The sequence below is a fragment of the Cydia amplana genome, chromosome Z, assembly GCF_948474715.1.
Source record: "Cydia amplana chromosome Z, ilCydAmpl1.1, whole genome shotgun sequence".
NCBI lineage: Eukaryota > Metazoa > Arthropoda > Insecta > Lepidoptera > Tortricidae > Cydia > Cydia amplana.
Genome location: NC_086096.1, coordinates 8,055,367 through 8,079,139, shown reverse-complemented (window position 1 = coordinate 8,079,139; position 23,773 = coordinate 8,055,367). Strand labels below are relative to the sequence as shown.

General features: G+C 38.1%; 1 protein-coding gene across 9 annotated transcripts; it reads left to right on the top strand.

Annotated features, from left to right (window-relative positions):
- Nucleotides 1–486: 486 nt before the first annotated feature.
- Nucleotides 487–22,483, top strand: LOC134661461 (gamma-aminobutyric acid receptor subunit beta). Of its 9 annotated transcripts, none has more exons than XM_063517568.1 (10): nt 487–894; nt 13,388–13,488; nt 15,515–15,582; nt 17,343–17,569; nt 17,679–17,761; nt 18,957–19,094; nt 19,832–20,116; nt 20,553–20,728; nt 20,829–20,963; nt 21,223–22,483. In XM_063517568.1, exons 1-10 carry the CDS (start codon nt 815–817, stop codon nt 21,385–21,387), a joined length of 1,458 nt encoding a protein of 485 aa, XP_063373638.1. In that variant the 5' UTR covers nt 487–814; the 3' UTR covers nt 21,388–22,483. The 9 variants fall into 9 exon arrangements, with proteins under 9 accessions (XP_063373638.1, XP_063373634.1, XP_063373637.1 ...); XM_063517564.1 differs by having other exon boundaries at nt 20,553–20,740; XM_063517567.1 differs by lacking the exon at nt 18,957–19,094 and adding an exon at nt 19,352–19,489 and having other exon boundaries at nt 488–894.
- The last annotated feature ends 1,290 nt before the right edge of the window (nt 22,484–23,773 follow it).

The window sequence follows — 23,773 nt, the reverse complement described above, 5'->3', positions numbered from 1 at the left end:
TATGTACTTACTCCTAACATGTAATTAACGTTATCAATAAAATATGAATATGATTATGAATATGAATATACAAATCCACGCGTACGAAGTCGCGGGCAACAGCTAGTATCTTATAAACACAACTCAATACAACTATGTATTCTCAAAGTCACTAAGCGTGGTCAACTGGCCACTTATCAATACCCACCCAATTCTTATACCAAATTAATCTTCTTAATTTAATGTTACAAAGGGATTATTTTTTGTTGTAATTTTCAGGGTTTTTAGACATTGCACCTATACAAGGCATGTCCTCTACAAGGTAAGATGATTAAGGGAAAAAATTGGTTTACTGGTTCATGATATATCTTATCCAACTCATCTGCTACTTTTTCGTCTGAGCAAAGAGATCTCATTGGAATAGTTTTTCCAACCCACCAAATTTTATCAAACCCGATAAATTAGATAGAATTAGAAAAGGCAGTTTGTTTAGTAGACAAACCTTTGGCAAAAAGGACGCAGTATATTGGGGTATTTATTTAGCGAGGTGTCGCGCGCAGGTTTGAAGTTTTAATGTGAAGGAGTCCGGTAGTAGTAATTAGGAGGTGAGTACGCGTCGCAGCGGCTGCGGCGGCGCGACGGTCGATAGCTGGAGCGACAGGCGGTACCGTCCCGGGTCACGCCTGCCAGATCGATAGCGGCACGGCGGGGGCGGAGGACCCGAACCCGGCATTACTCGCGCCGCCACGGCAGACGAGACACCTAGTCCGCCGCGAGATCGGCGGCAGGCGAGCGCGGCCGGGGCACGACGCTCCATGCGACCTCCGCTCGCGACATGAGCGGCGCCCGCCCCCGCAGCGCGCCCCTGCTCCTGGCGCTCGCAGCCGCCTTTCTCCCGCAAGCCAACCATGTCGCGTAAGTATACGAGCAATACGAATCCCACCAAATGTGTCGCTCACGTAAACTGCTCCAGCGTCATAAATCACAGCGAGGCAATAAAATGGAATACACGGTTTTTGTTAGTTCTTACATTGTTTCTAAAAAATAATACGGTATAAATAAGTGCGCATAAAGAGTAATGATTTAGAATGCATTGGCATTTTTTTTTAATTCACATTTTAAGGTTGAACAACTCAGTAAAATAGAATGCTAAACAAATCAAGAGTAAGAATGAGTCGTTCTTCTATCTACTTTTTATTCAATAACTTATACGACGTGTGACGTGGTGAATAAGTATATCAAGGAGTGAAATGTGATTTGCCTTCACGGTTCTAAATGTAGGTACATACTTTACTAAAGATTACAAATACAGGTGTATACATAGTTACCTATACGAATCTTCCTCAAACACCCTGTTTACACTAAACACAAATATTATAACGAGTAAGTTTAATGTAGACCCACTTTTATCGATTCGCAAAAGCAGACACTGTATCGGGACTTCAATAAGATTCGCGATGCTTCGAGGGCGTTGGGCATGCTAGGTAGGAGGTAATGACGTTGCAGATTAAACTCGTATAAAAAGTAAGGAAATTTTATAAAGTCATCTTATTACTTTCCAGGGAATTTAATTATCTTATTTATCTTGCTACATAAAATGTAATAAGCGACCCACACAGACCGACAGACCTTTTGCGACGAATAAATATGTGTTTAATTCCTAAATTAACCTAATCTCAGTGATTTCTGATCAGTTAACTTAAAGTTAATTATATTTATAACTTAACACACAATCCTCTTGTTTTGTTTAGGCATCTCCCAATAAACAAGTGACGTGAAACTGTAAAAAGGTCAGAAAAAAATTGCACATTTCGCACTACTCGCAAGTCGCGGGTATCGGATGATATTGAAAATTAACATCAAAAATAAAAAGTACTTAGTATCTAGTTCAGCCCCCTGCTTGTCCATTGAAATCGGAGTTCCATTTTTTTAAATTTTATTTTATACACCAGACCCCTAGACTCTAGCCCTAGACCCTAGATGCTGGACCCTAGGCCCTGGCCCCTGTACCCTAGACCTGGATCCAAGACCCTAGACCCTGGACCGTAGACCCTCGACCCTATTAGACTCGACTACTAGATACAAAACAAAGTATCGGATGCCTCGGCCTGGACCCGGGTCTATCTAACGTGAGTCATCCTTTACCCATTTAATTATTTTACTCTAACATCTTCTGGCAAATCATTTAATATTTTAGGTAATATTTATGTATACAACCTAGTGCCATATATGTTATTAACGGGTGTTTTTTTAGAGGTTTGGTTTTTAAATTGGCATAACTGTTTCTAGTGATTGTCAATTTAACAGTTGGCGGGATACTTGTGGTCAGTAGTACGTTTTGCCATTTTCACAATGAATAGACTTACTCCAGAACAACGATTGCAAATTGTGCAAATTTATTTTGAAAATCAAAATCACCATCAATTTATTGCGGGAAACATTCGATGAGCGCATAATTTCCCGTAATGGACCTGTGAACTGGCCTCCACGATCGTGTGATCTCACACCCATGGATTACTTTTTTAGGGATATGTGAAATCACAGGTCTACGCAGATAACGTTGGACCACTTGGAAGAAAAAAAACACCCTTTATATTTGGGTAAACAATAAACAATACATATTTGTTTTAGCTCTGTGGGCTCAACGTAGGTATATACTGCTACTTATTGTTTAAAGAAAAAATATAATACCTATAACTGTAATTCCTACATCGTGATCAATTTTTTCGTCATCTCTATGAATGAAATACTAGCGATGTTGCAGTCTAAGTAATAGTCACGAAGGAATCACCAATTTTGTTTTTGTTGATTCCACTAATGAAATTATAAGTGATATAATGTAATTTGTTTTTTGTACACTATAGAGAATGGCATAATCTCGCAGAAAGCCGGTATTTGCATACTCAGACCACAAAGGCACAAGCACTCACGCGACGCAGTTCAACGTGTCGTAGATATCACGCGAACTCCTACTTAACAATCTGCCAGTCGATTCCACATGAAACCCTGTAATACCCACTCAAATCATAATATTACAACCTAAGGCGCGGTGCAAAGCTACGATTGAGCCAGTACCTAAACCTAAACTATTGAGGCAACTGCAACCTAATTCAAGAACACAAATTGCTATTAGCGCAACAAAATCAGTGCAGGGACGCGTTTCTCATAAGCTTGTAACTTCTAATACAAGCGGATGTCACTTTTTGACAGCTTTTGTTAGAAAGGGACTTCCACTTGTATTACAAGTTACAAGCTTTTGATAAACAGGGCACAGGTCGTGGGAAAACGGTAAAGCACAAACGAGAGGGTGTGTGCTACGCGATAACATTTCCATCTTCACCACTTAGATGGTTGGCAGTCCTCAAATATGCGTTTCTCCCATAACTTCCTACCTAGGTACAAACTGTGGAATGAAATATCGCCCACGGTTGTCTGGACCGATACGACCTTCAAGAAAAGAGCGTACTTTTATCTTAAAATACACATACGACGCACTTGTAACCACTCTGGTGTTGCAGGCGACCGTTTCTCAAAAGCTTGTTACTTGTATTACAAGCGGATGTCACTTTTTGACACCTTTTGTTAGAAAGGGACTTCCACTTGTACCTATTACAAGTTACAAGCTTTTGAGAAACGAGCCCCAGGTGTCCATGGGCGTTGGAAATTGACCATCAGGCGAGTGCACGTTTACCTCTTAACATATCATGAAAAAGAAAACAAATTAATTGTTACGAACAACAAAATTATTGCATAACTGATGATACTCGCTAAATGCATAAAATATTAAAAGTGGTTAAATCTCCTACTTCAGACAATACATCGCTAAAATTAGCTGTATTTCAACGAGTGAATAAGCCGCATCAGGTGTTCTATCGATACAGCAGACATAACGAGTATACCTACGTAGCTGTATTGATATCTAAAGGTTGCCGGTGTGATTCTAAAGTCACAGCTGCTGATATTCGGAATACTGGGGATAGGTATTCAGTTACGTCGGATATTCAACTTCCAACTGTATTGAAAGCTATGCGAAATCCGACTTTGAATCTATGCGGGCTTTATTGCAATAGTTCGCTTTGAAATTGCCTTTTATGTACAATGACCGTTGATATTAGCTAAATACCTATTTGACTTTTAATATTTATGTATACAGACGAATCTTTACTGCGAAAAGGTTTAGTAATTTACAAAATACTCGACTGTGATCCGTGTAAGTAATCGTGCATCTAATGCGTAGTGGAAACTAGCTTAAAACAAATTAGGTAAATTTGGTTTGCGTATTAAACTCGCATCATACCTACTCCATTTAATATTTGCAAATTCAATTCGGGTAAAAATATAATAAAAATGTACTCAATTTAGATGTATTAATATTTACGCAGGTTCGTATTTTTATTACGTTAATAATAAACTCTTACTTATTTATAACTCTGTAAACATTTTGGAGCTCTAAATTACTTAAAAGGCGCTTGAACTAAGTTACTTATGTATATGTTTTTCATTTTCATTCTTATCATCACGTAAGCATATTTTGTTCCCGTAAAAAGTTATCTGGCAGTAAAATTATGTGTTTGAATATTAATATTAAATGAACTTAAATATGCATCTAACATTTTAAATGCTATGTCTATCATGCGGTACATTAAATGTTAAAAGAGCGAGGAAAATTGTTACCACTTGATGCGTGGGAAATGATGTCTTGTTGGCAAAATTACAAGGGCAAAAATCGGCTGGCGGCTTATATCCAGGGGCCGCGCTGCGCGGTGGGTTAGCTACGCCCTGGCTCCGGGACCGCTTCTATTTTTAGATAGCTGAAAAAGACATCAAGTCCTTTACGAAATACAAATAACATTTATATTCCGCTTTTGCAATTTATGCATATAGCTACACCCGAGCCTTATAACACACATATAGTAATGAATATGTATTCTTCTGTTTATGTGAGGATATCTAATTTTACTCACTCGGATTTGTTTTTTACGAAACATAAGGCTTTACAATCAAAGTGGAGCAGTAGCAGTTCAGCCATAAATATTATGTTTTACACTATATTTACATACCTAGTTATTGCAAATCCAGATTGGAGTTAAAAAATAAAAATACCCCTTCAATGCCTATTTCCCGGTATCAGAATTAGTACATTACAATATCTTTATTTAATGTAAGCATGTAGATTCAATATTTAGTCCTACTATAGGTAGCTTTCGTATTTGAAACATGTGTGCCTATATTATGGGGCATCCTAGGAGTAAAAGAGACTACCTGATCTTCGGGCGCGAGAGGCTCACTCGCTCTGTCTCGCAGGCGCGCCGGGTCGCGCCGGTCCGGACACACGCCAGCTCCACGTAGCCTTCCTTTTCGTTTTTGCACACCACAGTATAAATGAGCTTCTTCGAAAATACTCTTGTAAACAGACTTCAGTGATATGAAGTTACATGTTGATAATCAGATGAAACGTTCAGTAAATCCTCGAATTGATATGCAATGATTATCGATAGAAGGTGTAAGGAATGAGTTTTCCTAAGCCTATCTTGACAATTCGATCGCTCAATCCGGCTTTATATTCTTATTGCTGTCCTACTTTTAGTAATCGATGTCCGGCCTCGAAATATTCGAAATGCCTTCTTGCCCTTTGTCGAATTTGAAATGTTAATATGTATGTAAATTATTTTAAATGCGAAATTGCAAATAATTCAGTAGTATTCTACTTCGATTGATTGTTGAGGTGTTTTCGACATCAAAGATAAAAAAAAACATGTACCTACTTAATATATTAAGTGAAGTGAAACCACAAAATGGAAGCTTTTTATGACAATACTCATATTGAGCATTAAGAAATGACTGTTTATTGTGTGCTGGTTAATTTGGTGAGTTTTTAAACAAACCGGTGTTAATGTTACTGCGTGGCAAATTGAACTGAGCCAAATGAACCTAGCGAGATTAACACGGCCTTTCGGCTTCATTTATGCACAATCGCGTGCGCGAACCCGTTAGGTATAGCGAAGGTTGTTAGCTTGCTGCCATTTCATACGGTCGGCCGAATGTCCGAATTGTGTCGTTGGCGTGGTTACGTTTTGTCCACGGCATTAGCAGCGCGGCACAATGCCGCAGTACGGTAAGGGCGCGCTCTGACTAACACTGAATACCTAGATCATTTTAGTTTAGCTTGAATTGATGTAACGAATGACTATATCTAGTAACTAAATGCTGCACAAGAAGAACTCTTGCATAAAATAGTTTAACGTTTGTAATGAAGTCGTTTTTCAATAATCAACGTTAAAAGTTACGTTAAATCGCATTTACAAACGGTAGGTAACTAATTTTTCTCAAACATGCAATGAAATGTCGTCGCTCCGGGCGTTATAACAGGCTTCGAAGTATCACGTTTAGGGCGGAGCAACTCCAGAGAACTGTAAAGGAATTTCATACGAAATTGAAGGCCTAGGCCGGGAAGTAATTTTTTTTTAAATTCTAATGTAAACATGGGGTCTGTGTCCATGAACAGGCTAAACAGCCGAATTATATTTTTTATTTTTTATTTTTAGTGAATGAATGGTTATCGGACCAAAATATCCGTGTTAACGCCTGTTATACACGAACGTACTGATATTAAGAATACGAATCTGTATGATTCAATGAATAAATTTAAAATTTTGTCTACACGTAAGTCACCAGAGACCATAGACAATATTTAAAATCCTCTGCATTTATTTTATTTATAGAAATTGAGATTCTTATCATCAGATTGTGTATAATGGCCCTAATAAGGTCTATTCGAACACTACACACGCGAAATACGGACGACTTCCGTAAAAAAAAACAATTATGGCGGGATTGGAAGGAAAATTAAAAAACTTTTGTTATGAAGTTGGATTTTTATTATAAAGGTTATAAATTTGTTTTTTTTGAGTGGTGTATTTTTTTATTTCATTGCATGTTTGAGAAAAGCACTATACATGCCTAGCCGTGAAAAGGTCTTGCCGGCTTCGTATCACTATCCGGCCTCCCTACGGTCGGCCGGCTATACCTACTCACCCGGCAAGCCCTTCTTTCCCGGCGTCTGCAGTAATGTACTATTCTAATGGGTTTTATGTACTTCAGCTTACTTACGACCGCATGAGTGGAAATACTTTTCGTTTTTTATATTCATATTTCATATTTAAGTAATTTAAGTTATTCTAACGGCTGTTTTGAAATCGTAGCATAGGAGAGGTAAAGAAAGTTAACTTTTGTATTGTTGTGGCACTTAAAATTGTTATATCAACTGTATACTTATCTAATCGTTTTACGGTAGATTATGTTCGGAAACAGAAGAGTGGTGGATTGTATTGGGCCCCATATACATTTATTTCATTTAATAATATGTTTCCTCGTCCGGGTTGCAGAAGGAGCACTCGTTTTGGGTTGTATTCTGACACGGATTTCTCTATGAAATAACGGTGCATGGAATGAAAAATCGACAATAGGTTGTAAGGTTATCTGTACTTAATGTATCAAATCTACGACTTTTATTTGTCAAATACCTGTGTAAGTATTGGTCTAATGGTATTTAAAATAATGGTTGGAGAAAGAAAGTCAAACACGCCACATCGTGATTAAATGGCGTGCTAGGCAGTCGCCGCCTTTGGTTCAATAGAAAAAGTGAACCAATTTTATGACCTGACTTCAAAAGAAGTTGTATATTTATACATTTTCAATACATATTTAGTAGTCATTCGTACAAAGTTTAATTTTTAAATGGTAATAAATCGACCATAAGTTATATGTAAATTAAAAACTGCATTACGTAAACTTTTCGCCAGTTTAAGTTTTCAGTCACTTGACATTTTATTCTTCAATTTTAGCAGTGCATAAACAGTTTATCTTTGTCTAGGTTAAGGTTAAGAGGCGGTCTCCATCTCTAATAATAAATCCTTTCATGTTCAATTCTGTTTTGCTACATTTTATTTTAGTCAGACTGCGCTTGAACACAACCTTAACCGATGTGAACTAGGCTTGTGGAAATAGATTGAATCAGTGAACTTCACTATTAATAAAGACGTGACCTTCTCCACAGCATGTCTATCTAGCTCCCCTCTGTTTGGAACTTGGGGACATATATTTCAGATTCAAGGTGAGTTCCTTGAGCTCCAGTTAAATATTGCTAAAGTTCAAAGAATTCAGCAACGCTTTGAAGATTTTAGTCCCTACTAAATTGACATAGAAGTTAAAAGTTATATATCCTTCAAAAGTAGGTAAGTTATTAATATTGCTCATGGATGTATTAATTAGACGTCCATATTTAAATCGCTTGCGCTTCCTAGTTGACTAGGAACCCCTCTGATGTTGCGGGTGTCCATGGGTAATCGCTTACCATCAAGAGATTCATATCTGCTCGTTTGCCTCCTATATCGGCCGTCTAAGCTAATGCTTTGCCGTGATTGTGAGTGCTAGAAAGCTATATATAAATCAATCACTGTCAAAGTATTCAAAAAAAAACTAGAAGGAAAAAAGCGGCCAAGTGCGAGTCGGACTCGCCCATGAAGGGTTCCGTATTTAGGCGATTTATGACGTATAAAAAAAAACTACTTACTAGATCTCGTTCAAACCAATTTTCGGTGGAAGTTTACATGGTAATGTACATCATATATTTTTTTTAGTTTTATCATTCTCTTATTTTAGAAGTTACAGGGGGGGGGACACACATTTTACCACTTTGGAAGTGTCTCTCGCGCAAACTATTCAGTTTAGAAAAAAATGATATTAGAAACCTCAATATCATTTTTGAAGACCTATCCATAGATACCCCACACGTATGGGTTAGATGAAAAAAAAAATTTTGAGTTTCAGTTCGAAGTATGGGGAACCCCAAAAATTTATTGTTTTTTTTCTATTTTTGTGTGAAAATCTTAATGCGGTTTACAGAATACATCTACTTACCAAGTTTCAACAGTATAGTTCTTATAGTTTCGGAGAAAAGTGGCTGTGACATACGGACGGACAGACAGACGGACAGACGGACAGACGGACAGACAGACAGACAGACAGACATGACGAATCTATAAGGGTTCCGTTTTTTGTCATTTGGCTACGGAACCCTAAAAACGAACCCTACACGTAAAGTCGAGATGAGATTTTTTCTAGGCTTTCGTACCTCAAAAAGGAAAACCAGGTATCCAGGTAGACCAGATATCGATTGTTTTTATAACGCTACCAAATAGCAGCCACTCAGCCTAGTTTTGTGGTCAGGGCCTCGAGTTGTGTTTAAATTATAACGCGCCCGAGGGACTTCGTAGTTGTCACAGTGCCCTGTTTAGTTAATTAGTTAGGTGCTCGCTAAATTTAATCTCAACTTCGTTTGATATGGTTAAGTGGATTCAAAATATTGAACATTCATTTATATACATTTGAGAAGGATTGAAGATTGTTTCGTCCACTTAAATGACTAATCTTTAAAGTGCAAGTACCTGCCTTAGCTTATAGGTGGCTTAGCGTATATTAGTGTTTTAACCTTTTAACCGCCAGCAATTTTTCATCGAGCATACTCGTGTCGCCACCGACAGTAATTGTACCATGCAGAGTAAGGTTGGCATAGTTACGGGAGTTAAAAAAATGTTCTGTAAAATCCCAATCAGATCTTTGTCTTATTTATCAGACTGTGGCGAAATGAGCTGGATATGTAATGTCTTATATATCAGACTCTGGCGGGTAAAGGGTTAATTGATAATATTTACTCAATTATTTTTAGAGAGCCTAAGTAGTTACGACAGATAAGCACTGCATACTTACCTGTCAGCTTATCATATTTATGACAGACAACCCTGTTTTTTTTTGTTAGTTTCGCCATGTGCGTCTGTCTGTCTATCCGAGGATTTGCTTCGTGATCGTTAGTGCCATAAAACGGAAATTTCGTATGGATATAATATGAATTAAACCGACAAAGTGGTAAAATAAAAAAATAGAGTCCATATCAGTGTATGGAAAACATGAAACACATTTATTGATGAAGTAATTATTTTTGGAAATAATCGGTCAGAAAGAAAAAAAATGTGTCCCCATCACCCTATAATTTTCGACCATGGGTCGAAATTAAAGTATGGGATTTCAGTTTGGTATACGAAGTCTTAATTCAACCATTAAAGTAGACGAGTAGAAAAAACAAATTTAGTTATGAAGTGCATGAAGAACGATTTAGTATAACTTCACGTAAACTATGCATCCCGATAACAACGGACCACGTTCGTAATAAAATAACGTCGTATAAAAGTTTGCTGGCTAACAACACAATAGATAAACTTTGTTCAATGCATTCTCCTGTCTTTCCATCGGGATCCATAAATAAAAGAATAGCCGCAGCGTTTTCCATTGTCAACTTTCAGCCGTTACACATGTTACGCTGTCATTGGATAGTTTTCCGATCACTAAGGTTCAGAAGTATTTATTAATTTTTATAGTAAGTAAGTAAGTAATCATTTATTGTCAGATTGTGCATGTCAGTTTACAGATATTACAATATTATTAGATTGGTGAGTGTCACAATCAACCGGTTTACGGTATACAATTTCCTTATACCTAAAATACATACAGTACAATTCAAAATACACTAAAAAATTAAATAAATAGCAGAAATACAAAATTCAAATAAACTAAGAGTCAATTAAATATTATTATAATTTACATTTCTATTAAGGTCAGTATTCATTAGGTAGGTATCATTCACATGTCAAGCGTTCGATTTTGTTCTGTCTTGAGAAAAAAATCATTAATATTGTAAAAACATTCAGTTATCAGAAAGGTATATTTTCTTTTATCTCTCAGTCAATCTCCCTTTTTCAGACAGTACAAAACGCGAGAGTTTAAAGTGTTATACTGCCGTATTCGAACTTCAAGATATTCACAAGAGACGACACGTACTAGATCCATTCTAGATACGTTATAGTTTAGATTTCAACTAGTTCTCTTTTGCAGCGCAATTCGGGCAACCAATGTCACTTTTACGATAGATCGTGTTAGATATCTATTAGATGTGAATTAGATCTCTAAGTAATATCTTGTGGAAATCGTTCAAAAGTATCTCCAGAATCGCGGAAATGTCCAATTTGACAAGTTAGATCTTAAACATATCGTTATCGTATCTTGGCGATGTCTAATAGATATCTATTACAAAATCCGAATCGGGCCCATAAGGTTTTTTTTATATTTAAAGTTATACCGTAATAACATGGAGGTGATATACTCGTCCTGTATACTGTAACAGCCCCGCAGCTCTATTATAAATGCATGGGTACCTTTCCGTGACTTTATTCGCTCACGTTGAAGGAGTAATTACCATTGATTGTGTTTGCCCCACTTACCCCTGTGATAATACATCACTTCAATATGCAAGTGGCTCTCTCCTGCTCACACTTTGATCTTTGTCTAATCGGTTCACTTTCACTCCTCACCACAATATCTGATTAAAAATGCCAGCGAGAGCGATATTCTTTCTAATCAAAATCGGTTAGGGTAAGTACGTTCGCGGGTAATCTAATGGAATAATCGTGATATCAGAATAAGATGTATGATATCTAATATTGCGGTACAATAATATGCAAACGACAACACTATAATTTAGCACACAGTTACTGAGATTGAATTTTTGAGGATAAAGTAAAGTACCACTACTTTTTATTTCTAATCTGAAACAAAGACGGGGTATAGTGTCGCCTCTTTGGCCTTCTTCTCAATTGAAGGAAAACGTCGTAATCCCAATTAAGACGATTATCGAACGAGCGAGCGAAGCGAAGCGAAGTTCTTACATTCAACTTTGAACACGCGGCTGGCTAGCGGCACGTCCCGGCATTTCGATGTTTTTAAGCTGAACTGTCAGAAGATAGTTTGATACACAATAACTTAAGTAAATTTGTTCTAATTTAAATAAAATTGGGTAAACGTGTAGTCGAGGGCATTATATTTTAGTCATTAAATTATGAGCAGGCTCGATCAAGGGGTTATTGAGCTAGAAGAGCTTAAAAGGCCAAAAAGCTGTTTGTGAGGTGTCTTGCTATTCTGGTCATTTTATTTGCAAGAAAGTATGGTCGAGTTTGGTATCAAATGAAAGTGCTCGGCTTACACTTGTATAATATCGTTTTTAAATTTACCATTTTGAAATAATTAGCAAGATAAAAATAAAATAAAATAAACATAATATAGGTATTTGACAGGAAATATTTCGGCTTACCACAGATACAGTATCAGTTAAGGGCTCCACAGACCTTGCAATAAATCATACGCGGTTTTCGATCCTTTGACGACTGCATTCAATTGATATTTTTGGCGAACCGCGAGTTCTCAGTTCGGGGCGAACTACTAGTTTAATTTAATTCTAACTGTATAAAACATTTTCCATAATGTCAAAATCTAGAGAGGAAAATGGGAGCTACGTTTGTATATAGAATCGGTCTTCACCTTTCGGTCGGTTGGAAGATACCACGGCAGTCGCATTCGTACCGCTCATTACATGGATGTACTGCAATAATGATAATTATTATTTCCATAATTAATTAGCAACATCTCCTTGTGCTAAGCGGTACCGCAAGATTTGATTGGATGAAATCCATAAGCAATCATCTTCCCTCCCGTCTAACAAAGTATTTTGTCTTACAAGCATACAAGTTTCAGGGTCCAGATTTCATAAGGAGAGGTATGCATTGCATACGTTGCGTTGCGTGGGCTCTACCTTAAGTGTGAATAATGTTTAAGATAGTTTATGGCTCTTATTAACTTATTTTATTGGATACTTCCTGCATTATGATCAAAATTGTTTCTAATTTAAGGCAAGTGAAAAATATGATGTGTTACAAATATCCTGCACCCATATAATAATTTAAGTAGCTAAATATTATTCTTTACAAAATAAAATACCTACACATATTTTTTTTATTTTAATTGAAACATTTAGGATTTCTACCACCATAGTGGGTACATTACAATAATGCATCTTTGTGTTTTTTACCGAAATATGACCAAAGTATTAATGTTACCCGTATATGAACAACTAAACTGTAGCTATGTTAAAACTTAATAAATGCAAAAAACGAATGAGTGGATTAACTACAAGATAATTAACTATGTAGGTAGGTGGTAGGTGGTACAAAGTTCCGCATTACGCTTGCCCATTGTGCCAAGATCACAATGGGCAAGCTGTCCAGATTAAGAACGAGAAATATATAATGTTCTTTGTTCATGTAAAGAAAAACTTCAGCTTGAACTCTAGCTTAATGCACTGACACGATGGAGTATTTGCCACATACCTAGCTCATATTCTTGGCTTTTAGGAGTTTGGTTCTTTGGCCAATATTGTTAGGAACGCAAAGATTCCTTATAAACTTTTTTTACTGTTATAAGTAGTTGTAATATTTTATAGAAATGATTTGTTTTTTGTTTACAGGGGCGCCGGTGGGGGTGGCATGTTCGGCGATGTCAATATATCAGCCATATTGGATTCCTTTAGTATAAGTTATGACAAAAGAGTAAGGCCTAACTATGGAGGTTAGTAATACACATAATCATTTCAACTTAGGGCTTAGTTAACCCCACGACTCAGTATAAAATTGCTTTACATTTGCTTTAATGTGTAAATTGCATTTTATTTTGGGTCGCAGTGGATATGCAAGTTTATTAAGTTAAGTTAGAGTACATGGACAGTTTTTGAGGTTAAAATCAAGTAACAAAATGTAAGAACTTGAACTTTGCTGTACTTGGAGTACTTTTGCATGATTGACTGTTTGATGTTTTTATAAACGGTACATCTCTTCTGAAACTAATCGTGTAACATATTTTGTATCCGTACATTGTTTTTGTATCTAAAGCCAAATTAAAATTAAAACGATCACCATTACTTATTTTTACGTCAAACGATGGCCCCGAAATGTTTTTATTTAAACGACACCCCGAATCAACTTCATTCAATTATATGAAGTAGGTACTTACTACATCAAAATAAAAATACGCTACCGCCCCAGAGCGACCAATGCCCATCTTAAGACGACTAAGTCAGATTTGTTTGAAGTTTATATGCAATAGCTGCATAATATAATATAAACACTCTTCATGGTACATCTCAAAAATAAAGAAAAACAGTCAACAAATTGTAACCGCAAAGGTATGTAACAAGGGTCGATCTCATTCAATCTTCAAACTCAACTCAATCTTTTCTAGACAACCTTTGAGTAGTGGAACTATTACAACATATTTTCAGAATTGAGTCGTTATTGGTGTTCTAAAATCATGATTTAATCTATACCAACATTCAAAACAATAAAAACAGCTTATGGACAGACATATGAATTATGATTTCATTTAAATCGTTGAAAGGTGATCCGTTTTCGTTGCACTTTGGTGTAAAAATTAACTACTGTCACTACTGTAAATATCTAGACATAGACACTTTAAAATGCGTTGCCATCTTGTAAGTTTCGCTAGGGCCAGGGTCAGGCGGTGGGAATTACGAAGTATGTTCAACAATCAGTAGAGTCTGTTTGGAAAGAGAAGAGTCTTCTCTTTCCGCACAGACTCTAGCAGCGGGCGCTGTAGCCCAATTATGTGACGTTCGGATGTCAAATGCAGCAGCAACTGTGCCCGGCGCTGTATCTGTCAATTTCCTTGATAAAATGAGTGACGGAATGAATGTCATAATCGCGGCAGTAATGCGGAAAAGTCACTCATTTTATTAAGGAAATTGAGAGCTACAGCGGCGGCAGCAACGACGCCGCAACAGCTGCAGCTATAGTTGACATCCGAAAGTCAACAGCACGCTACACGCTACAAGCAACATAAGAAACTGAGTAATTTTTAGTGTGCTTAATTCCAACTTCTGTTTAATTCCGGGATATTAGAAAATCTTCTTCCATTGCATGTGGAAATGCCCAACGCAATACTTTAGACTATTGCAAATGATTCGATACATTCTGAAAAGTAATGACGATACATATTGTTAAAAAAAAACGTAAGCATAAAGGATAAATAGGTAATTGGGGTGGATGAATAGGCTGTGAATACATTAGAAATTTTAAAAATGACTTAAGACTATTGGGTAGGTAATACTATAAGAAGATAATAATTTACCGAATAACTGAGAGCTCAGCACATATACAACTCGTCTGGCAAATAATCACCATATTATGAATATGTTGTGTCGTTTTCAGGACCACCCGTGGAAGTGGGGGTCACCATGTACGTGCTCTCCATCAGCTCTCTATCTGAAGTGAAAATGGTATCTTCCTTTAAAAACAGTATATGTAAAAGACACAGCGCATATATAGCAAGATATGTCCCTTAGTACAATCACCAGCATTATACCGTTCATCGTAGCACCCGTGTCCACGGTTCGATCAAATAGAGTAGGCGTGACGCGCGCGCGTACTTAGTCGCGCTACGCGGGCCGCGTCCGCTCGTAGCGCCCGCGCCGCGCCCCCTCTGCTCCGCCCGCCCGCAGGCGATGGGGAACGTCACCGTCCTCTGGTTTGGTTTTCACGGCGCAAGGCGCGCGCGCACTCACGATTGGGCTTGATTGCAGGTCCGCCAGTGGAGGTGGGCGTCACCATGTATGTGCTCTCTATCAGCTCCGTCTCCGAAGTGCTCATGGTACTCGCCCCTGTCAGCTCACGCTTGACTCGGTCGCTCCGGCGCCGCGGCGCGCGCCTGCCGCGGCGACCGAGCAGCCCCAGACACGAGGCTGCGAGCATGTCCGCGTTTGGTGGAGCAGATCGCCCTTTGTCCGCCAACTTGCTTTCTTATTATGTTGTTTCTCGTTAAAACACCAAAATGGTAACTTGAAACACTATACGTCAAGGGCATCATAATAAGAAAAGCAATTCGTTATAACCTTGAAAGTTTATCCAGTTGTGTGTCCAGCAGTACTCGTAACTCCAAAGTTGCTGCTACTAAAATGATAATAAAAGAATGGCATCTGATGATATTTGAACGACAAGTGATGTTATTTATAATCATAAACGTAAGGCTAACAACTTGTTGAGAAAAAAATTAGAAGTTTTAAAATCAACAGTTGTCATTCCTTTTGTTGTCTCGAGGTACCTAATCCAATCGTTCACAATGGAATAATAATACAATGTGTATAATGAAGATGTCGCGGTATTCGAACAGCGTATAGTCAGCATATATCATGGTTTATAACAGTTTTCTATTATTATGTTCTTGTTTGTAATGTCCGAATATTTTACATTTCATGCTCTATGGATTTGCGACGACTGTGCAATTCTTGTCGTGACTCATTTTGTAGTTTGTTGTGTTTGTACGTCTATGTGTATCTACTGAACATTACCAGTATTCGTACTTTTTTGGTCTTCAGTTAATTGGAACACCGACTGCATCTCGCTCGTATACTTCATAGCCAACAGAAGGAAAATCTTATGAAGTAGGCGTTATCACCTAGCTAGCTAATACAATGCCCGCTTGCGCTGCACGGCACGCGGTCGCGCGGAGCGAAGTCGGCTTTCCAATGAGTCAAGCTGAATGAGCCCGATAGGCGTGACTGGGTGAAAGACCCCGAAGTGGAAACCAAATCAAGGTTGGGAAGGTCACAATGAGACGTGACCCATGGCCCAGGGAGGGAGGTTGCCTAAATAGAATGTCGCGTTTCAGCGATTGGTGCTCATTAACGAACGTTGAACATGTTTTATACCTTGTCAAAGTTAATCGTGGCAAGTTGTATTCGCGCCGGCTTGTTAGCTTCTGAGAGAGGTCTGCCTATATCGAGCCGTGGGTGCCCGCCTGCGCTGCCACCCACTCAACTCGTCCTTCCTCCACGTAGCGCACCCACCTACCTGTTCATTCTTAGACTTCACACCATTAATGTCTATAGGCTTCATGTCACTGATACACTCTGTGCACACCTTTACTTTATGTTTATGCTTTTCGCTAAATTTTGTCTTTTCAATGTAGTACTGTGTCTTAATACCGAAACTCAATAGAAACTGACGCTATCTGGAGCTTAAGAACCAAGTTCCGGACTTGTTGTTACTTACTTTGTTCTTAGTCTGCCGAACACGACTCTCGCAGTGTCTACTCATCACTGTAAGATGAAGTTGTTTTCAAAAGAAGCATGCCGGTGTTAGATGTTGATGTAATAATAGAATTATAGTATTTCTTTTAAAAAAATCATTTGAAAATCTATTAACTGAACATAGCTCCTACCATATATAAAAAAACTTAGGCAGTCGATTAAATGAAGCAAAAGACGTAGGAACTATGTATTTAAACTTAGTTAATATCCATATTATTATTTTTTTCATTTGAGTCATCCCGTAATCTCATATTTCCATTCGCTGCGTAATAATTAAGAAGATAACAATTTGTATTAATTTTTTATTTTGTACTTTCAACAGGACTTCACATTGGATTTTTACTTCAGACAGTTTTGGACAGATCCACGACTGGCGTATAAAAAACGACCTGGAGTGGAGACGTTATCAGTGGGATCCGAGTTCATAAAAAACATATGGGTGCCAGACACATTCTTTGTAAATGAAAAGCAGTCATATTTCCACATAGCAACCACTAGCAACGAATTCATACGTATCCATCATTCAGGCTCTATTACTAGAAGTATCAGGTAACATGAATATCAACGAATGTTCAATAAAATAATACACATGAAGCGCTACAAATGATATTCTATAGGTAATATAAAAACGTCACGACATATTTTATTGGCCTTTCAGATTAACTATCACAGCATCATGTCCTATGCATCTACAATATTTTCCTATGGACAGACAACTGTGTCACATAGAAATTGAGAGTTGTAAGTATCTTGACATTTTTAAAACATTACATTTTATTAAGTCACTGAGTGTGCCAAATGCCAAAAAGTGTGCCTTAATACTTGCAAAAAAATTTGTTCCATGAAATATGTATTATTTACATATGTACCTACTTTCTAAACTGTTATACATATATATAACTTACCATATATCAGTGTATAAATGAAAGCACGCTTTTCAATGAGTGTTTTGCGTTCTTTGTCTGTCATTAACAGTTCCCGTTGATAATATAAACGGGGACGTTAAATTTACAAACAAAGAAACTAAAAGAGCGAGGCCTACCGTATTTAATCGCCGATGATAGAAAAATAATTAATTACATTTCAAAACTGTGTTTAATTGTGCTCACCAAAAGCAATCCATTAATTTGAGCCTGCCACAATGCAAATGTATCACTAGGCTTACCGATATTGTGTCGTGATCACTTTCTTGTATCACAGATGCTACACAGGGTACCCTGTGAGCACAAGCGTTACCTTCAACACGTGCCGTGATTTCCCTCGTGTTCTCATATACGTTGGAACGTCTCCTTCTCGCATACAGCACCCGCAGAAGGCAGACTCGTAAATACTAGTAAGCCTTTGTTCTCACGAGCATAATGCGAAAAAAATGATACTGAGACATCGACGCTGAGATAGCTGCGGGCCTAAGGAGGCGGGGACGGTGGCGCCCCGGAGTCTGCATGAGCGGGCCTAGACGAGCGCCGGCCGGGAGCGCTGCTCGCGGCGCCGGCGGAGCCCGGCACACCACGTGCGCTCATCGCCCGGCACTCGCACCCCGCACTCACTGACTGATCAACTGATCGCACCTGCATGATTTTTTATTTTAAGCTTAAAATTATTCTTAATTTCATACTGTTTCTGTCCGCTTTTTGTCTTGTTGTCTATTATTATTTATATACGTAGATAGCATATCATAACGTTTTGATTTTATTCCAGTCCCTTTTCATCAATTACGTAGAATTAGTAGAATGTACCTATATTTTTCTATCATCCACGTCGAGTTGACCCGAGAATTTTAAATTTAAATATGGTAACTCGGGTCTGCTCGTTTGTGCCTCGCCATTTACGGCCGCGAGTCTCATCTCCGACATCGTTGCGGCCTCGCGGGTGAGGGAACCGCAATGCTGCCGCAGCGTAAGTGATAGCGTTTTGTGTGTTTGACATGTCTCCGGAGTCGGATACACTATGAGAGACATTCGATACCATTGGAAAGACGGACATTCTAGCGTCGGAATGAGCAACGAGGTGCAACTGCCCCAATTCCGAGTGCTCGGGCACCGACAGCGCGCAACAGTAGTGACGCTGACGACAGGTAACATCACACACCCGCTATCCCATGCACTGTTTGTTCATCGCTCCGCCACCGCCCCGTCTCCCTCAGCCCGTGTGCAGACGATCGATACCGCGACACTAGCACACACGCTAACATGACACGACTATCGCACGACGAGACCGCGACTATTCGAGCTCGTGACTCCCCCGCTCTTACCCCGACCGTATGACGGCTCGAGCTCAAAACCCATTGCGATGGGCCTGGGGTTATTTCATGTATGTGTCCGCTGCGCACAGTCGGCTACACCATGCGGGACATCCGATACAAATGGAACGAGGGCCCCAACTCAGTGGGCGTGTCGAGTGAAGTGTCGCTGCCGCAGTTCAAGGTCCTCGGCCATCGCCAGCGAGCCATGGAGATCTCCCTCACCACAGGTATTGCGGGGGAATTAACCCATAAATAACAAGTGAAAAGACCACTACCTTTAACACTGGACAAAAACAGTCACGATTCTTTTCACGTCCTGCTTTTGTATCATTGCACAAAAAACACGATAGAGTGATGTGATTATACTAGTACTAATATAATTAACACGTATACTGTCTATTAAAATCATATTAAACATACCAAAACACAATTCGTTTGAAGTTTTTCATTCTAATAAGACCGATTTTATTGAAATTTTATTGGTGATATTTCTAAATTAATAAAAAATTGTTTATATCTACCTCACTCCTACATGATTAGTTTAATGCATATTTTAATACTTTCTACAGGAAATTATTCTCGGTTGGCATGCGAGATACAATTTGTTCGATCCATGGGATACTACCTAATCCAGATATACATTCCGTCGGGTTTGATCGTGATCATCTCGTGGGTGTCGTTCTGGTTGAACCGCAACGCCACTCCGGCGCGCGTGTCGCTCGGCGTCACCACCGTGCTCACCATGACCACGCTCATGTCCTCCACCAACGCGGCTCTGCCTAAGATCTCCTACGTCAAGTCCATCGACGTCTACCTCGGCACCTGTTTCGTCATGGTTTTCGCCAGTTTATTAGGTACAGTTTGATTACCTCTCTTAGTTATTTATCACATTTGCACAAGAGAGCGCGTGAGTAAACTATTGTTGTTCATAAAAAAATTAAACACGTGCTCTTAAAGTGCAACATTGTGGGGTTAGCACGATTGGTTCGCGGCTCAAACTCGCGGCAAATATAATAATTTTTAAAATCATATTACAACATAGACTTCCTAGATATCAAGTTGACAATTGTGCTAACTTTTCTAAAACCATAATATAAAAGCCAATGCGACTTTATCCAAATGAATGCCCCTGTAACTAGTACATTTATGCAATATATGTAAGTATATAGTACATATGCAATGCATTTATCAAGCGAGGCGAATTTTGCGACAGTGTAATTTATGTATTAATCAATGTTTTTGAAACCATGTAAAAAACGCTTAGACTGAAGCACTTCTCTTTCTTTTCAGAATACGCTACAGTAGGATATATGGCAAAGAGAATACAAATGAGAAAACAAAGATTCGTAGCCATACAGAAAATAGCGTCCGAAAAGAAACTGCCTGTTGATTGCCCTCCAGTTGGTGATCCACATACACTCTCTAAAATGGGCACGTTAGGGAGGTGTCCTCCGGGGAGAGCTTCGGTAAGCTGTTCGGTAATATGACTTACTCATTAGTACCTAACTCGTATACAAGCATGGAAGTGTATTTATTCTTTAAGTTAATTACCATAATACTTTCCAGGAAGTAAGATTCAAAGTGCACGATCCGAAGGCACATTCAAAAGGCGGAACGTTAGAGAACACTATAAACGGGGGCCGGAGCGGAGCCGAAGAGGAGAACCCAGGGCCACCGCCGCACATACTCCACCCCGGCAAGGTAATATACATTTATTTATTTCTACGTCTCAGTAACTTTCACATTCTAGAATAAGGCCTTGCATAAACTACGCGAATATATATACATTTATGTAATATTTCTGTCTCAATTCGTGCTTGTCTTGTAGGCATGTGCTACGCGAACATTTACCTACTTAATTAATATGTAATAACACCAACGCGTGCGAATCTATTTTACATCAAAAGTGTAGGTTATATTTAGTTGACATGCATTTAAAATAGATATGTCTCATTTCCAGGATATAAGCAAACTCCTGGGCATGACGCCGTCGGACATCGACAAGTACTCGCGCATCGTGTTTCCCGTGTGCTTCGTCTGCTTCAACCTCATGTACTGGATCATCTATCTGCACGTCTCCGACGTCGTGGCTGACGATTTGGTTCTTCTGGAAGAGGATAAATAGAGGGGACGATGTCTTTTATCCACTTATTTTTCCACTTTAATCGCATACAATAATAATTTGAAACGAACCGCACTTATTTCCGAAATAAGTTTGAAGAAAAATAGAACTAGCTGTATTATCCGTACGACTTAGTAACAAAAGTTAGCTTACGATGTGTCGTAGAACGCATCGATGACATAACTTATTCCAAAAAAAGAATTTGTAGATATAACAGCACTATCTAGTACCTAATTAATTAAATTTAATAATGTAATGAAAATGTAAATAACGTGTCGAGGATATGTAAAATATGGACGTCTTAATCTAAGATAATAAATCTCTTTTCTTGGAGTCTGAAGTAGTAACTAAACGACTGAACATTTTAGATAACATGGTCAAGACGTGTTTTAGTTTCCGTAGTGACAGAGGGTGTCTTCGAAGTGAGTGCGAGGCGGCGCGCAAGCGTCGGCGCGGGATTGCCGGGCTGCCAGTTCGATTGTGAGACAGTTTCCTGGTGGTCAGACTCTGTAAATACTAGCTTGCCGTATGAGTAGGTGTTTATTATAAGGCTTTAGGAATAAATATCTTTACTAAACGAACCCAGTAATTTAATCATGGACGTTTTTGGAACACAATGTTGGTTCCACATTTTCCAATTTTCTTATTAAGATTTTGACACAGTGCAATTTTTCGAAGTAATTGGAAAAAGTTCCTAAACTAATATTGAGTAGCAAATGGTTGTATGAATTAAAATTAAATCGTGAAATTAAAGTTTCAAATTATTATTATTTCTGTGGTAAAATGAGTGGAGTACAAAATAATGTATGATTAAATCTGATGCTCAAATTTCTCCGCTTGAACATATTAATTACTTAGTTGTAGTAGTTTTGTAGGTAGGTATGTTAAAAACTTAGTTGTTCGTTTATTCTTTGCTATTTTCTACATTGTTGTGATAATAATATTAGATGTTTTCTGTTGGAATGTAGTGCAAACCTATCCAATTCTATCTTTTAAATATATTTTGTTTCATTTTAATACAAATTTGTAGCTACGTGTTGTAATCTATATATGGTAAATGTTTCAAATCAGCAATAATTTTAGCTTCTCATTGAAAATGCACGTCCCACCATTATAATTACAAGCCTACATATCTAGTTATCAATTTGATACATTATTACAAGAGCAAAAATAATCTTACCTATATTGAAAACGAATTATACTTACCATGTCAAAAGTCGACTGCACTTGCGAACGACTAACACCGTTAGATGAAGATACAGGTAATTTGAAATTTGCTTGCAGTAATATTATATGATCATAATTAGTTTTGTCACGATAGTTTGCCTCCATCCAGGGGTGTGCATGCGCGAAGTTAGTAAAGTTATTGTTGACCCTTCTGTAGGCCTAGCACACGATTGCCGCGACAGTATCTCGCCGCGAGATAGACTACCCGTCATTTTCTAACTGTATTAATTAAAGAGGGACGGGTAGTCTATCTCGCGGCGAGATACTGTCGCGCCAATCATGTGCTAGCACGGCTGATAACTCCAGCATGCGTACTCAACCTACCTCCGCGCCTTTCACTTTGTTTCAGTCATGTTTAAATATTAGACGAAACATTTATTTCGTTGAAGGAATTGTTGAGATTATAATACGAATAAATAAGATTAATGTACTATAACACGTTGATTTTTATATTGACATTGATATATTTTATAGTCTAGAGCCGTGAGACGATTTGTTTTTGATCGCAACTATTTATAAAATAGTGGACAAAGTTTTGCACTAAGGGGTGTTAATTGAAAGCGTGTTGTTGCCCGAGTAATTTATCAATAAGTGATTCGTCGCTAGTTTGAACACAAACAGTATTAATTACATCATCAAACAACGTCAGTCAAAATATCGATTATAAAATAGACAAACATATTCTTAAATATCAACCATCCCATTAAAAATTATGTATAAAGACCTTTTGTAAAGCAGTGTATTATTTTCCAACTATTTATTCGCTTCCTAGCATGCCAAGCCTACGTGCGCTTAGTTAGTACCTATGTCATTCAATGTTTTAAGGTTATTTTGATTAAACGGTAAGAACTTAGTTTTGAACGTATCTTAGATTCATCGAACTACTCCCATAATTAATTGGCTTAATTGCATAATTTTTGTTTTAAAAAAATAATTACGCAATTTTTACTTACCAATTTTTACATTTTTATTTATTAAATTATTACCTCCATAGAATAGGCGCACAGTAGTCTATGCAATGCTTTCCCTAATTAGTTGGAATTAGTGTAATATTTAGCTTGTACCTCTCGCTAGAAGTAAGCTCTCGTAGCTGGAAGCATTAGGTTGAGCATTAGAACCGTTGGTGGCGGGGAAGCCGATTCGTGATCGCAGCGGGTGTGGC

What these genes read in the sequence shown, in the direction of transcription:
- LOC134661461 (XM_063517564.1), top strand. Translation starts at nt 815, where the DNA reads ATGAGCGGCGCCCGCCCCCGCAGCGCGCCCCTGCTCCTGGCGCTCGCA. An exon ending in AGTAGTGACGCTGACGACAG is followed by an intron (nt 19,095 to 19,831) that starts GTAACATCACAC and finishes TACTTTCTACAG; the next exon opens with GAAATTATTCTCGGTTGGCA. An exon ending in ACATACTCCACCCCGGCAAG is followed by an intron (nt 20,964 to 21,222) that starts GTAATATACATT and finishes TCTCATTTCCAG; the next exon opens with GATATAAGCAAACTCCTGGG.